Raw genomic sequence first — 14,621 nt, forward strand, 5'->3', positions numbered from 1 at the left:
AACGTAGTTTTCGAGAAAGAAGTAGTTTTCCACTAATTTGTTTTCGAGACCTCAAGTTTAGAATTTGAGGTCTCGAAATCAAGCATCTGAAAGCACACAACTTCGTATGAAAAGGGTGTTTTTTTCTTTCATAGTTATCTCGCAACTTCGATGACCAATCGAGCTTAAATGTTCACAGGTTTGTTATTTTGTGCATATGTTGAGATACACCAAGTGAGCAAACTGGTCTTTGACAATTACCAATAGTGTCCAGTGTCTTTAAGCTTTTAAAAGTGATGTATCATATATGATACAATTCAGTTTTTATGCTGTGATGGCTATTGTCAATGAACCTTTTATCTATCCATCTATCTATCTATCAATCTATCATATGAATAAGTATCTTTCTCAAAGACACAATAATTGTGACCAGACGGGGTTCGAACCCATAGTCATTGAATTACAAAACTTGAATACGGTACACTGGACCAATCAACAATAGCTCTCCGGATTAAAATAGCACTCAAGAAATAATGACAACAAACAATGAGAAGATTGATAAAGCCATTCAAGGATATTCTCTTTTGTTATTTTTATTATTAACCTAATTAATTTTAAATCTCAAGTTTCCATCAATGTATAAATTAACAGTTCACAACAAAATAAAAAACAATTATTTGTAAGTGCTTCCACAGAGTTAAAAACCATTTACTTCAAACTGTGCTAAAAAGTCTCAATCAGATATTTGTTATGATCGTTTAATTTTTATTTTATTTTATCTAATACATAAGATTGTTTTACACAATCTTGATTCGTGAAAAAAGGGGCCTCACCGTGAAAAAAGGGGCCTAAAACAAGAAACTTATTAATAATTTACTCACAAATAGTATTCGCTAAAATTTTAGGCACTCGACCTTGATCCATCCACCACCGACCACTGGCCGATTGCCCCCTGAGGTTTGAGCTAATCTCAACAGGAGTCAACTATTCTTTGACAGAAGCATTTTGTTTTCATCACACATTTCATTGAACTGATTATAACAGTTTAGTGTTATTAGCAAGTTTTGATAATATATCATCTGTGACTGTGAGGCAATCTTTGTTGCTCGAGAAATAATCAAAAGTGTTGCTACTACACATCTTTTGTACAAGCTTTACAACCTATGTGAATTACTAACTATGGTTTGCCATGCATGTAGTACCAAGTTTTACTGATAGTCATTTGTTGTGGCTGGAACACAATCTTTTTACTTTTTCCGTCTAGTTCTGTATTCTTGCTGTCAGGATATTTGTAATTTCAGGAAGCATTTTAGCAACAACAAAAGGTGATTTGTATGGCAGAAGCGCTTTGGAACCAACCATGAAAAATATACCATGCCCAATGTGTTACTGAGGGTGTCCCCTCTTTAAAGACAGTGGACACTATTGGTAATTATCAAAGACCATTCTTCTCTATTGGTGTATCTCAACATATGCACAAAAGAACAAACCTGTGAAAATTTGAGCTCAATTGGTCGTCGAAGTTGCTAGATAATAATGAAAGAAAAAACACGGCTGTATCATGAAGTTGTGTGCTTTCAGATGCTTAATTTCGGGACCTCACAACCAATTCCAAGGTCTCTAAATCAAATTCGTTGTAAATTACTTATTTCTCGAAAGTTGCTTACTTCAGAGGGAGCAATGTCTCACAATGTTTTATGCTATCAACAGCTCTCCAATGCTCGTTACCAAGTAAGGTTTTATGCTAAAAATAATTTTGAGTAATTACCAATAGTGTCCACTGCCTTTGTTTGTACCAAAGTACCCCCAACAAAAAATCCTGTACAGAATTCCCGCTACTATCGCGTCTTCATTGTGTTTTGGGATTATCAGGAATCCTGGATTTGAAGACACAAAGAAGGCACAATAGGAGAAGGAGGGGGGGGGGGAGGGGGGTAGGGTACGCCATGCCACATATAAAGCACCACATGATGTATAAGACAAATTAAAATATGACTCAGTGACCAATATGGTACAAAAGAAATACATTTACTTGAACTATCAAATGAAACCATAGTTTGTTATCAGAGATGGATGGAGCCCAGAGACTAAAATTTCCTGTATTCGGACTTTCCAATTATCACTAAACGACCTCGTTAAGAAGGATTAACGATCCTCTATAGTGTGGTGAACGCGTAGCACTATGTTAGCTGTTTCAACAGCAACATGCAAGGCATTTTGCTTCACAACAAAAGAGTCAAGTAAGAGTCCAAGTTCTTTGTCCGCTTCTAGGTAGCCCTGGTCTTGTATATCACACTTATTCTGCTCTTTGCCAAGATGATTTTGCTCTGCGAAGTCTTTTGTCTCAACGGGATCCTTCAGTTTGTGGGTTGCACCATCGCCCTTTGCACCAAGAATCTGCCAATCGCTATTCCTGTCAAATGACTTCATTCCACATGCGCACTGATTCAACCAATCAGATGGGTTTACACCGCGAGGGAGAGGCCATCGGTGGTGGTGGACGCTATCAGTGATTTGAGTGTCTTGCCCATGCTCAGTGGCCCTTGCTACTTGCTCGATGCAATGGATGAAGTTATTGGCAGCTGTTTTGAATTGTGAACGTGTGCATCCAAGATCTATGAAGACTTCCGAATCTATCGATGCACTCTGTAATTACAAGCGAAATGCAAGAAGGATTTGAAACATGGCATGGTGGAGATACAATCTAGTAAGGTTTGTCGTACCACCATGTACATGAGTATGATTTGAAACTTTGCATGGTGGAGATACAATCTAGTAAGGTTTGCAGTAACACCATGTACATGAGTAGGATTTGAAACTTTGCATGGTGGAGATACAATCTAGTAAGGTTTGCAGTAACACCATGTACATGAGTTGGGTTTGAAACTTTGCATGATGGAGATACAATCTAGTAAGGTTTGCAGTAACACCATGTACATGAGTAGGATTTGAAACTTTGCATGGTGGAGATACAATCTAGTAAGGTTTGCAGTAACACCATGTACATGAGTTGGGTTTGAAACTTTGCATGATGGAGATACAATCTAGTAAGGTTTGCCGTAACACCATGTACATGAGTATGATTTGAAACTTTGCATGGTGGAGATACAATCTAGTAAGGTTTGCAGTAACACCATGTACATGAGCAGGATTTGAAACTTTGCATGGTGGAGATACAATCTAGTAAGGTTTGCCGTAACACCATGTACATGAGTAATATTTGAAACTTTGAAGTGTAACAATTTGATGTCTTGACAAGTTAACTCGGATCGTCTTCAGGAGAATGCTATAATATTTCAATCCCTTGAAGACAGTCGGAGCATACTGATCAAGATGTTGAGTTGTTACACCACCAGTTCTTCTTTTCAGAACCACAACCCATAGAGATTATTTCTAAGGTAGTAGAAACCCTTCAAACCCACAAACCCTTCAAAATTCAAGCATGTAGTTTCAAAAGTATCACCAGACAAATTTTACTTTCCAGTGCTTCGGAAAGTTAATGCTCTGATGTTTAAACTTGATCCAACAAAAAACTTCAATCTATGATGCATTAAGATGAAAACAAACTTTTAACTCTTCCTGAAATTTAGGATTTATAAAATGTACGTTAAAGACCCCTCGGCATAGGTTGCCATCACCGAGGTCAAACAATAGAAACATGCATACGCGTTCATGCCATGTACAACAATAGGTCTGCCTTTGGTCCCAGTAAGAGCGGTGTTTGAACTTGTTACGTCACTCTTTATCCCCGTACAAATTTAACCTTGTTTAAATTATTATTATTATTAAACTATTTATTAAGTTATTTCAACGATACAAGACAATACAAAAAAACCTCAGATTGACTAGGAGAAGCAAAAGTAATTACTGTTGTCCGTAGACCTGCCTCCCCACCCTCTGGACTGGGCATCAGTGGAAAAGAGCTTTCATGCTGAGCTGATTTCACCCAGTATTAATAAAGAATAAATATAAATAAATAAATAAATGGTAATGCTAGGGTTTTCTTTGAGAGTGAGATCCAAGATACCTTGATTTAGCCGAGTAGCGCATATAAATGTTGCACAGACTGTATTCTCCCCAGGGAGCTGAGATTTTTAAGGAATGAATTAAGGCCCAGTGACCAAGAGTAATAAAATTGGAAGTGCTTTGAGACGCCCTTCGGGTGTGAAAAGCCCTATATAAAAACTGGTTATTATTTTTACCTGTTGTTGTAAATGAGCAGCCAGACACGCTTCAAAGCAACCAGCGCCAGGTACAGCCATAGGATGTGACAGCGTCAACGCTAGAACATGGTTGGCTGCACTACATGTAGCCTAAAAGAAAACAGCAATACAGAATTTGATAATAAATATAATTATAATATCGAAGTCTTACATAGCGCACGTATCTACCAAACATGGTACTTAAGGCGCTGAGTAACAAACTTTCAGAAAGATGTTATTGAAGTGATGAATTCTGAGACCCAATTATTTAGCACCTAAGGGTTTACAAGGTGCTATGGCGCATACAGCAGCCACTGAGCCAGGACCAACGAGGCAAACCCCTTCTCTTTTCGATAAGTGCACTGGGTTATTTTACATGCATTACACAACACATGGGACCAACGGCTTTACGTCCCATCCGAAGGACGCAGCAATGGTTATGTGTCTTGCATAAGGACACAAGTGTCACGGCTGGGGATTCAAACTCACATTCTGCTGATCAGAAACACCAGAGTTTGAATTCGGCGCTCTTAACTGCTCGGCCACGACACTTCCATTTTGTTCAAAGTACATGTATGATATTGGTAATTGGCAAAGACCAGTATCCACATTTAATGTCACCCATCATATACTTTAAGTAACATACCTGTGAAAGTTTAAGCTCAATCAGTCTTTAGAGTCACACAGACAATTTGGCGTGTCGTGGCCGAACTGTCTAGTTCACCAGACCCAAGCTCTGGTACTGCACTGTTCTAATCCTGATCATGACACTTGTGTCCTTGAGCAAGGCACTTAACCATAATTTCTTCTTAAAAAGTTGAAAAGGTATTGCATTCTGCCCTACCACTCAGGCTCCAAGTGGATGATAACCATGCCTACATTCCTCATGGACTTTGGAAGGGATACCCTTGTTCAGCCCAGGAGAAGGTGGCAACGTGCCCCTGGTGACAGTTCAGTGTAGCCCTCACCTTTAGGTGGCCATACGTGGCCTTGTGATGTTAAAAACACTGACCACTATTGGTAATTGTCAAAGACCAGTCTTCTCAATTGGTGTATCTCAAGCACAAAATAACAAACCTGTGAAAATTTGAGCTCAATTGGTCGTCGGAGCAAGATAATAAAAATTAAAAAAACCACCTGGCCACACAAAGTTGTGTGCTTTTAGATTCTCACAATGTTTTATACAATCAACCTCTCCCCATTACTTGTTACCAAGTAAGGTTTTACGCTAATAATTATTTTGAGTAATTACCAATAGTGTCCACTGCCTTTAAGCGATCTCTCATAATAAATAATAAAAATAAAAAGGCAAGATAAAACACAATATCTTTACCTTCAATTCATCCAGTGAGGATTCAGTTCTATTGCATAAGACAAATGTGGAGACGGGACGGCTGGGGTTTTGGAGATGGAAATAACTCTTGCCGTGCAGTACAAGGTGGACCATCCCATCAAGATGACCGAAAGAACCTTCTGGGATACAAGCCTGAAGAGTTCCAAGCACTCTCGCTCCTGAAAAATTCACAAAGTGCATGAGAGGTGATAACGTCGTGGACTGAAGATTTAGGTTTTTTAGGTTGGGGGAACTGCTACAAAAATGGACCTGGGAAAAAGTGAACAAACTTTTCAATCCATTATCAGATTTAATAATGTTGACGGCTGTTAAAAAATACTGACAATCAAATCAAATAACTTTGAGTTCAACCTACATGTCCCATTCATATATGTTTAAATACTGACAATCAAATCAAATAACTTTGAGTTCAACCTACATGTCCCATTCATATATGTTTAAATACTGACAATCAAATCAAATAACTTTGAGTTCAACCTACATGTCCCATTCATGTATGTTTAAATACTGACAATCAAATCAAATAATTTTGAGTTCAACCTACATGTCCCATTCATATTATGTTTAAATACTGACAATCAAATCAAATAACTTTGAGTTCAACCTACATGTCCCATTCATATATGTTTAAATACTGACAATCAAATCAAATAACTTTGAGTTCAACCTACATGTCCCATTCATATATGTTTAAATACTGACAATCAAATCAAATAACTTTGAGTTCAACCTACATGTCCCATTCATATATGTTTAAATACTGACAATCAAATCAAATAACTTTGAGTTCAACCTACATGTCCCATTCATATATGTTAAAATACTGACAATCAAATCAAATAACTTTGAGTTCAACCTACATGTCCCATTCATATATGTTTAAATACTGACAATCAAATCAAATAACTTTGAGTTCAACCTACATGTCCCATTCATATATGTTTAAATACTGACAATCAAATCAAATAATTTTGAGTTCAACCTACATGTCCCATTCATATTATGTTTAAATACTGACAATCAAATCAAATAACTTTGAGTTCAACCTACATGTCCCATTCATATATGTTTAAATACTGACAATCAAATCAAATAACTTTGAGTTCAACCTACATGTCCCATTCATATATGTTTAAATACTGACAATCAAATCAAATAACTTTGAGTTCAACCTACATGTCCCATTCATATATGTTTAAATACTGACAATCAAATCAAATAACTTTGAGTTCAACCTACATGTCCCATTCATATATGTTTAAATACTGACAATCAAATCAAATAACTTTGAGTTCAACCTACATGTCCCATTCATATATGTTAAAAAATACTGACAATCAAATCAAATAACTTTGAGTTCAACCTACATGTCCCATTCATATATGTTAAAAAATACTGACAATCAAATCAAATAACTTTGAGTTCAACCTACATGTCCCATTCATATATGTTTAAATACTGACAATCAAATCAAATAACTTGAGTTCAACCTACATGTCCCATTCATATATGTTTAAATACTGACAATCAAATCAAATAACTTTGAGTTCAACCTACATGTCCCATTCATATATGTTAAAAATACTGACAATCAAATCAAATAACTTTGAGTTCAACCTACATGTCCCATTCATATATGTTAAAAAATACTGACAATCAAATCAAATAACTTTGAGTTCAACCTACATGTCCCATTCATATATGTTAAAAATACTGACAATCAAATCAAATAACTTTGAGTTCAACCTACATGTCCCATTCATATATGTTAAAAAATACTGACAATCAAATCAAATAACTTTGAGTTCAACCTACATGTCCCATTCATATATGTTTAAATACTGACAATCAAATCAAATAACTTTGAGTTCAACCTACATGTCCCATTCATATATGTTTAAATACTGACAATCAAATCAAATAACTTTGAGTTCAACCTACATGTCCCATTCATATATGTTTAAATACTGACAATCAAATCAAATAACTTTGAGTTCAACCTACATGTCCCATTCATATATGTTAAAAATACTGACAATCAAATCAAATAACTTTGAGTTCAACCTACATGTCCCATTCATATATGTTAAAAAATACTGACAATCAAATCAAATAACTTTGAGTTCAACCTACATGTCCCATTCATATATGTTAAAAAATACTGACAATCAAATCAAATAACTTTGAGTTCAACCTACATGTCCCATTCATATATGTTAAAAAATACTGACAATCAAATCAAATAACTTTGAGTTCAACCTACATGTCCCATTCATATATGTTAAAAAATACTGACAATCAAATCAAATAACTTTGAGTTCAACCTACATGTCCCATTCATATATGTTAAAAAATACTGACAATCAAATCAAATAACTTTGAGTTCAACCTACATGTCCCATTCATATATGTTAAAAAATACTGACAATCAAATCAAATAACTTTGAGTTCAACCTACATGTCCCATTCATATATGTTTAAATACTGACAATCAAATCAAATAACTTTGAGTTCAACCTACATGTCCCATTCATATATGTTTAAATACTGACAATCAAATCAAATAACTTTGAGTTCAACCTACATGTCCCATTCATATATGTTTAAATACTGACAATCAAATCAAATAACTTTGAGTTCAACCTACAGTCCCATTCATATATGTTAAAAAATACTGACAATCAAATCAAATAACTTTGAGTTCAACCTACATGTCCCATTCATATATGTTAAAAAATACTGACAATCAAATCAAATAACTTTGAGTTCAACCTACATGTCCCATTCATATATGTTTAAATACTGACAATCAAATCAAATAACTTTGAGTTCAACCTACATGTCCCATTCATATATGTTTAAATACTGACAATCAAATCAAATAACTTTGAGTTCAACCTACATGTCCCATTCATATATGTTAAAAATACTGACAATCAAATCAAATAACTTTGAGTTCAACCTACATGTCCCATTCATATATGTTAAAAAATACTGACAATCAAATCAAATAACTTTGAGTTCAACCTACATGTCCCATTCATATATGTTAAAAAATACTGACAATCAAATCAAATAACTTTGAGTTCAACCTACATGTCCCATTCATATATGTTAAAAAATACTGACAATCAAATCAAATAACTTTGAGTTCAACCTCCATGTCCCATTCATATATGTTAAAAAATACTGACAATCAAATCAAATAACTTTGAGTTCAACCTACATGTCCCATTCATATATGTTAAAAAATACTGACAATCAAATCAAATAACTTTGAGTTCAACCTACATGTCCCATTCATATATGTTAAAAAATACTGACAATCAAATCAAATAACTTTGAGTTCAACCTACATGTCCCATTCATATATGTTTAAATACTGACAATCAAATCAAATAACTTTGAGTTCAACCTACATGTCCCATTCATATATGTTAAAAAATACTGACAATCAAATCAAATAACTTTGAGTTCAACCTACATGTCCCATTCATATATGTTTAAATACTGACAATCAAATCAAATAACTTTGAGTTCAACCTACATGTCCCATTCATATATGTTTAAATACTGACAATCAAATCAAATAACTTTGAGTTCAACCTACATGTCCCATTCATTTTTTTATGTTTAAATACTTTTTGGGTGGTTTCAAGTGTTACAAAAATAATTGCAACTATTTGAAAAACTGCTTTGGTGATGAATGCAAAGGGTGTACCCTGTATTGTGTTTCAGGTCATAGAGAGGATATCTACTCAGTCTGTTTGCCTCGTGGTTTATTATTTGATGTCTGAAATAAAAAGTTGCATCCCCTTGAGTTGATCTCTTTGCTGCCGCCTCCCAGGTTGTATCGGTGTGATCCCTGGCTACACGGCAGTTAACAAAACCTTGTATGGATGGTAAATGGCACCCCAGAAAAAAAATATTGAAAAAAGCGAGACTGCCAACATAAGCAGGCGTGATTCTTCATGTAGGCAACGAAGGCGATTGCCACCGTTGCCCCTGGTCATTGCATTTTGTGCCCTCAAAATGCTCCAGTAGAAACTTACAATCCACTCATAGGGTGCCCTTTACCTAGGAGAAAATGCCTTGGTGCCGTTGCCCTTTCATAAATGAAGCATACAGGCCTGCAAAAGGCTAGGTAAGGTAACTTAGTTTTGAAGATCGGGAGGTCGTTAGTTCAAATCTCAATCTAGAAAATTTGTCTTTGTTCAACCCAAAATCATAGGGAGGATTAACATGTAATTTGTGAGCTATAAGTCTTGATTCATAATGAGTACAAGCAAAAGAAAGCATTTACCAGTGATTGTCTGGACAGCATCAATATGAAGCAATGACAATCTATCTATTGTCAGTACGCCATGGCTTCTCAGGAAGCGTTTCAGCTGAGGATGGACAACCTTCTGACAAGCCAACAGACCGATCTTCTGTTGGACCAGATGCCTCCCAAGTACTAGTAGCTGATTCAGAGAGGCATCCTCAAGATGGACGCCTTCCTTGGTTTCCATGGCAATATCTGGGATTCCTTCCTCATCACCCGATAGTGAGGTGTTATAAAGAGCAACACTGATGCTCTGTCTGCGGAGATTGTCCCGTTCCTTGGTTGCATACGTTGGAATCTCTGGACACTCAATCAGAACTCCGTCGACAATTGAAGACTCTGCCGGTGTCTGGCCTTCCACCAGGATGTACCTGACAGCTGGGATTCTTAAGCTCTGCTCTGTGGGGGACGGTAAGCCATTCAGGAAGGCTTGGAGGGTCAAGTTAGCGATGATGTTAGTGTCTCTTACAGAGAGACCACAAGCTGGCTTTGTAGAGACGACCGTCCGAACGAGGCTGAGCATAGTTTGGACGTCTGATACATTGATGCTTACACAGTTAGCGTCAAGAAACTCCCCGCACATCTTGAGGAGAAGTTCGTTGACCTCAATGCAGAGTACAGGATGAAGATCCAACTCCCTGACAGACTTTACTAAATTTGTCGTCAACAAAGCACAGAAAAGGCCCCCATCACTGCAGGCAGCTACATGACCCCCGACGGCAGAGAGTATTAGTTTCAGAATAGGTCGAGATACAGACAGTTGTTTCACAAGCACGGAGGAAGAGGAGGTGATCATAACCTGGCCTCCACAAGAATTCTGAATCGTTTTTAAGTATCCATTAGGACCATAGCATGATTGTATGAGAAGTTTGAAAGCTTCTAAAGTTTGATCGACATCAGAATAAGGAAATTTCTCAGGAGTGGTTGAAGCTTTAATCTTCTGTGAGTTAAGTTTACCAGGGGACATAGAAGACATCTGAAAAAAAGAAGATATATTGGACTTAATTGAAATCAAGTTATTTTCAAGTTATTTCCATACCCGTGGCTGAGCAGTTTATCTTGGGCAATGAACTCAAGTTCAGTAATTTACAGAATATGGGTTTGAATCCTGGCCTGGTCAGTCGCAACATTCGTGTCCTTGAGCAGACACTTTATAAAATTGCTTCTCTTCACCTAGGAGTACAAATGGGTACCGGCGAGAGCTGGGAGTAAATTGCGATGGACTGGCATCCTCTTCCAGGGGAATACAAACACTTTCAGATGATTAATGCCTAGGTAACTGGGTATAAACACTTTCCTGATGAGCCATATTGGCTCAGGACAGACTTTTACTTTACTTGCTTTGCAAGTGGCTACAAAGAAAACATGATGCAAAACATCGATTATGGCTGCCATTAAGAACCTTTCAGGAATAAAATCAGTTTCTAGTTAAACCATACCTTGATGGCGTCCTTAGTTGAGGTTACTTCCTCTCAGTTTGTTCCATATCTATACCCCTTAGCCTCTTGGTAGACTTGGTAGTGAGGGCGGTTTTCTGGACAGTGTAAATGGTTAGATGTATGGACAGTAGAGCAATGCCTACTGAGAGTAACTTGTTCCGAGCAACCCACGGTGGTAACTTCATGATTTATAGTGAAAGTCTCTAAAGAATATTAAAGTAAAGAGAAGAAAAAAATTATGTTTTGTTTGAATTATCCTTACACCGAAGTGTGTTAAAGACGCTGGTGTATTTCAACCTATGCATAAAATAACAAACCTGTGAAAATTTGAACTCAATTGGTCGTTGAAGTTGGGAGTGAAGAAAAACAAAAAACACCCTTGTCACAAGTAGCTCCTGCATCCAGATGCTTGATTTCGAGACCTCAAAATCTAATTCTGAGGTCAGTCTTCATGGTCAGTCTAGCTTTTCAGACTAAAATTAATCAAAGTTAATTTTCCGTTCACTAACTTGTTTATAAAAAAAGAGAAAAAAAAAAAAATAAATAAATAAAAGCTATTTTGTTGAATAATGTGGAACAAACCTTTGTAATTTACTGGGACTTTGTGACACCTTCTACAGCAGCTTTCTTCTGTTTGGGTTGCTTGCTTTTAAAATACTCAGGGGTGACCTGAAGAACTTTTTGATCAGGATTGAAGACTGGATCACTGGCAATATAGTACCAGCCAGCATGGACCAAAGTAAGACCAACGGCAGCTAATGTCAAAACCCTGTAGCGGGCAAAGAAGCTCATGATGATTGCAGGCGACAATGTAACAGTAAGTTGTGTCTGGAAATCAAACGGGCAGGAGAAATACAATTTGTGAGATCCCTTATTTTATTATTAGTATTATTATCATTATTTATTCAGCATATCAAAAAGAGCAATACAATTTTTTTTAAACAAACACGCCAATGGAACATGCCTGGAATTAACAAAGGATAAATCAATAACTTTGAATCAAACTCGAAAGGCTTTATTTCCGAATTTCCGATGTGATTTAGTGCTTTGGTTGAGAAATTTCGTGAAAGCTTGTTAAAACTTAGTTGCGATAACGTAACCCTCCTCCTGACGGCCGCCAGGCCGGAGGGTTACGAGATTCTTTTGATCAGAAACGGTTGATCTGGTCCAACACGTACAATTTTGACAGCTAGTCACCAGATTTGCCCCCTTTTTACCACTTTAAAAATCATGACACAAATTCTGAGGGTACGAACTTAATCAGCAATGTCTAATGCAGCCTGCCATAATACTCAAAACACCATTTAGGAAATATTTCGAAGAAAAATGGACAAAAACTTACCAGATCCCGGAGCGAAATCCCAGGTTTATATTTTGAACCTGTCGCATCGCTTTGCAAACGCATTATTTTGTTGTTGGGCTAAACCATTCTGTAAAAGGGGTGTTACAATATTGCAGTGCTACAGTGCGTGCGCGCCATTATGAGTGAACGGCGTGCAATGCAAACGGACAGCGCGCACACGCACTGCAACATTGTAACACCCCTTTTACAGAATGGTTTAGCCCAACAACAAAATAATGTGTTTGAGCGGCAGGTTCAAAATATGAACCTGGGAATTCGCTCTGGGATCTGGTAAGTTTTTGTCCATTTTTCTTCAAAATATATTCTAAATGGTGTTTTGAGTATTATGGTAGGCTGCATTATAGACATTGTGGATTAAGTTCGTACTCTCAGAATTTGTGTCATGATTTTTGAAAGTGGTAAAAATGGGGCAAATCTGGTGTTGAAATTGTACGTGTTGGACCAGATCAACCCTTTCCGATCAAAAGAATCTCGTAACCCTCCAGCCTGGCGGTCGTCGGGAGGAGGGTTACGTTATCGCAACTAGTTAAAGCTACACAACATGGACTACATGTACTATGTACGATGCACGTAAAGTGATAACAAGTACGCAGAATTTAGAATTGTTTCACTGGTCGGCCTGGACGAAATAAAGGTATTTTTTTACGGTAAGAAAGCAAAACTTCACGCAGTTATCCTAAAAAATGATCAGACAGGGCGCCTCGGTCTCGGAAAATAATTTGAGTTTGAATTTGATTCTGACAGTCCTAACCTAAGCAGAATAATTGGGTCGCACTAAATACCGACAACTCACGACCCCTCACGACAACTCACGACAACAATTTTTAAATGCACTTTAACAGAACATTTGAACATAAGTCAACCGTTAAACATATGCACAAGAGTCATATACACCCAAATCATTTTCAAACTGTTAAAAAAATTGTATTTTTAATTGTAAAAAACCCTGTTTTTTACCCGAATTTAGTATTGAACAGTAATATCCGCCATCTTGTCGTTCGACGCACCTGGACGATTCTATTATACCGCAGGGGTGATACAATATGCAAGATGATTATTTACCTTTTTTTAAATGTATTTCATGGAGTTTAAAACAATATTATATTTAGTTTCCCCTTTTAACTTTGAATTCCAGAGTGGCGGCTTAGTTACTAACAAGAAAGAAAAAATCAGCAGCTAAAACCAAAACGAGAAAATAAAACTCAGCCCTCAGAAATTACCTCGCCCCCTGCGGTGTAAATAGAATCGTCCATGTACGTCGAAAGACAACATTGCAAATATTTCCGTTCGTTACTAAATTTGGGGTAAAAAACACCTTTTTTACAGCTAAAAATACAATTTTTTACACAGTTTGAAAGTGATTTAGATGCATATGACTCTTGTGCACACATTTAACGGTTGAATTACGTTCAAATGTTTTGTTACAGTGCATTTAAAAATTGTTGTCGTGAGTTGTCGTGAGGGGTCGTGAGTTGTCGGTATTTAGTGCAACCGGAATAATTAAAGCTTAATTAAGTTTAAACCTGGATAAAGTTTGCCACTTCTCTAGCCTAGCCCTTGAGAAAATTTCAGGGGACAGGCATTCAGATTGTCCCCCCCCCTCCCCACTCCCCGCCCCCAGTCCATACACTAGTCACACCATAGAGCAAGGAACAGAAGGAGGTACGACTCAAGTCTTATTATTAATCCCCGAAGCTCAAATTAATCCGATTAGCGCTGAGTCACACAGCAGCAGTGGTGAGTGAGTTTCTCTGTTTTTGACTTATGTGACATCGATGATTTATAAATTACTCGGTAAAAATGGATACGAGGTAAATTTGGAGAAAAGAAGAATCGCCTTACCTTGCCTAAACTAAAAAGATTGTTGAAAGTGATGGACGAAAAGAGCAGTTTTATGTAGAAAACTAACCGGCAGATTTCTCATCACACACACATCCGTCACATTTTTGTTTACGCAATA

At 36.9% G+C, this 14,621-nt stretch overlaps 1 protein-coding gene across 1 annotated transcript; it reads right to left on the bottom strand.

Moving 5' to 3' along the window:
- Nucleotides 1-1,692: 1,692 nt before the first annotated feature.
- On the bottom strand, nucleotides 1,693-14,604 carry LOC117299764 (McKusick-Kaufman/Bardet-Biedl syndromes putative chaperonin-like). Its single transcript, XM_033783278.1, has 7 exons — nucleotides 14,504-14,604; nucleotides 11,881-12,126; nucleotides 11,299-11,501; nucleotides 9,839-10,835; nucleotides 5,515-5,693; nucleotides 4,182-4,292; nucleotides 1,693-2,625 (listed from the first exon to the last, which is right to left on the bottom strand). Exons 4-7 carry the CDS (start codon nucleotides 10,833-10,835, stop codon nucleotides 2,125-2,127), a joined length of 1,788 nt encoding a protein of 595 aa, XP_033639169.1. The 5' UTR covers nucleotides 11,299-11,501; nucleotides 11,881-12,126; nucleotides 14,504-14,604; the 3' UTR covers nucleotides 1,693-2,124.
- Between the last annotated feature and the right edge of the window lie 17 nt (nucleotides 14,605-14,621).

This window comes from Asterias rubens, chromosome 1 (genome assembly GCF_902459465.1).
Source record: "Asterias rubens chromosome 1, eAstRub1.3, whole genome shotgun sequence".
NCBI classification, from domain to species: Eukaryota; Metazoa; Echinodermata; class Asteroidea; order Forcipulatida; family Asteriidae; genus Asterias; species Asterias rubens.

Coding starts and splice junctions, on each gene's coding strand:
- LOC117299764 (XM_033783278.1), bottom strand. CDS start 10,835: ATGTCTTCTATGTCCCCTGGTAAACTTAACTCACAGAAGATTAAAGCT. Junction 4,293..5,514: donor CCTCACTGGATGAATTGAAG/GTAAAGATATTG, acceptor GTTTTCTTTTAG/GCTACATGTAGTGCAGCCAA. Junction 2,626..4,181: donor CTGCTCATTTACAACAACAG/GTAAAAATAATA, acceptor TTGTAATTACAG/AGTGCATCGATAGATTCGGA.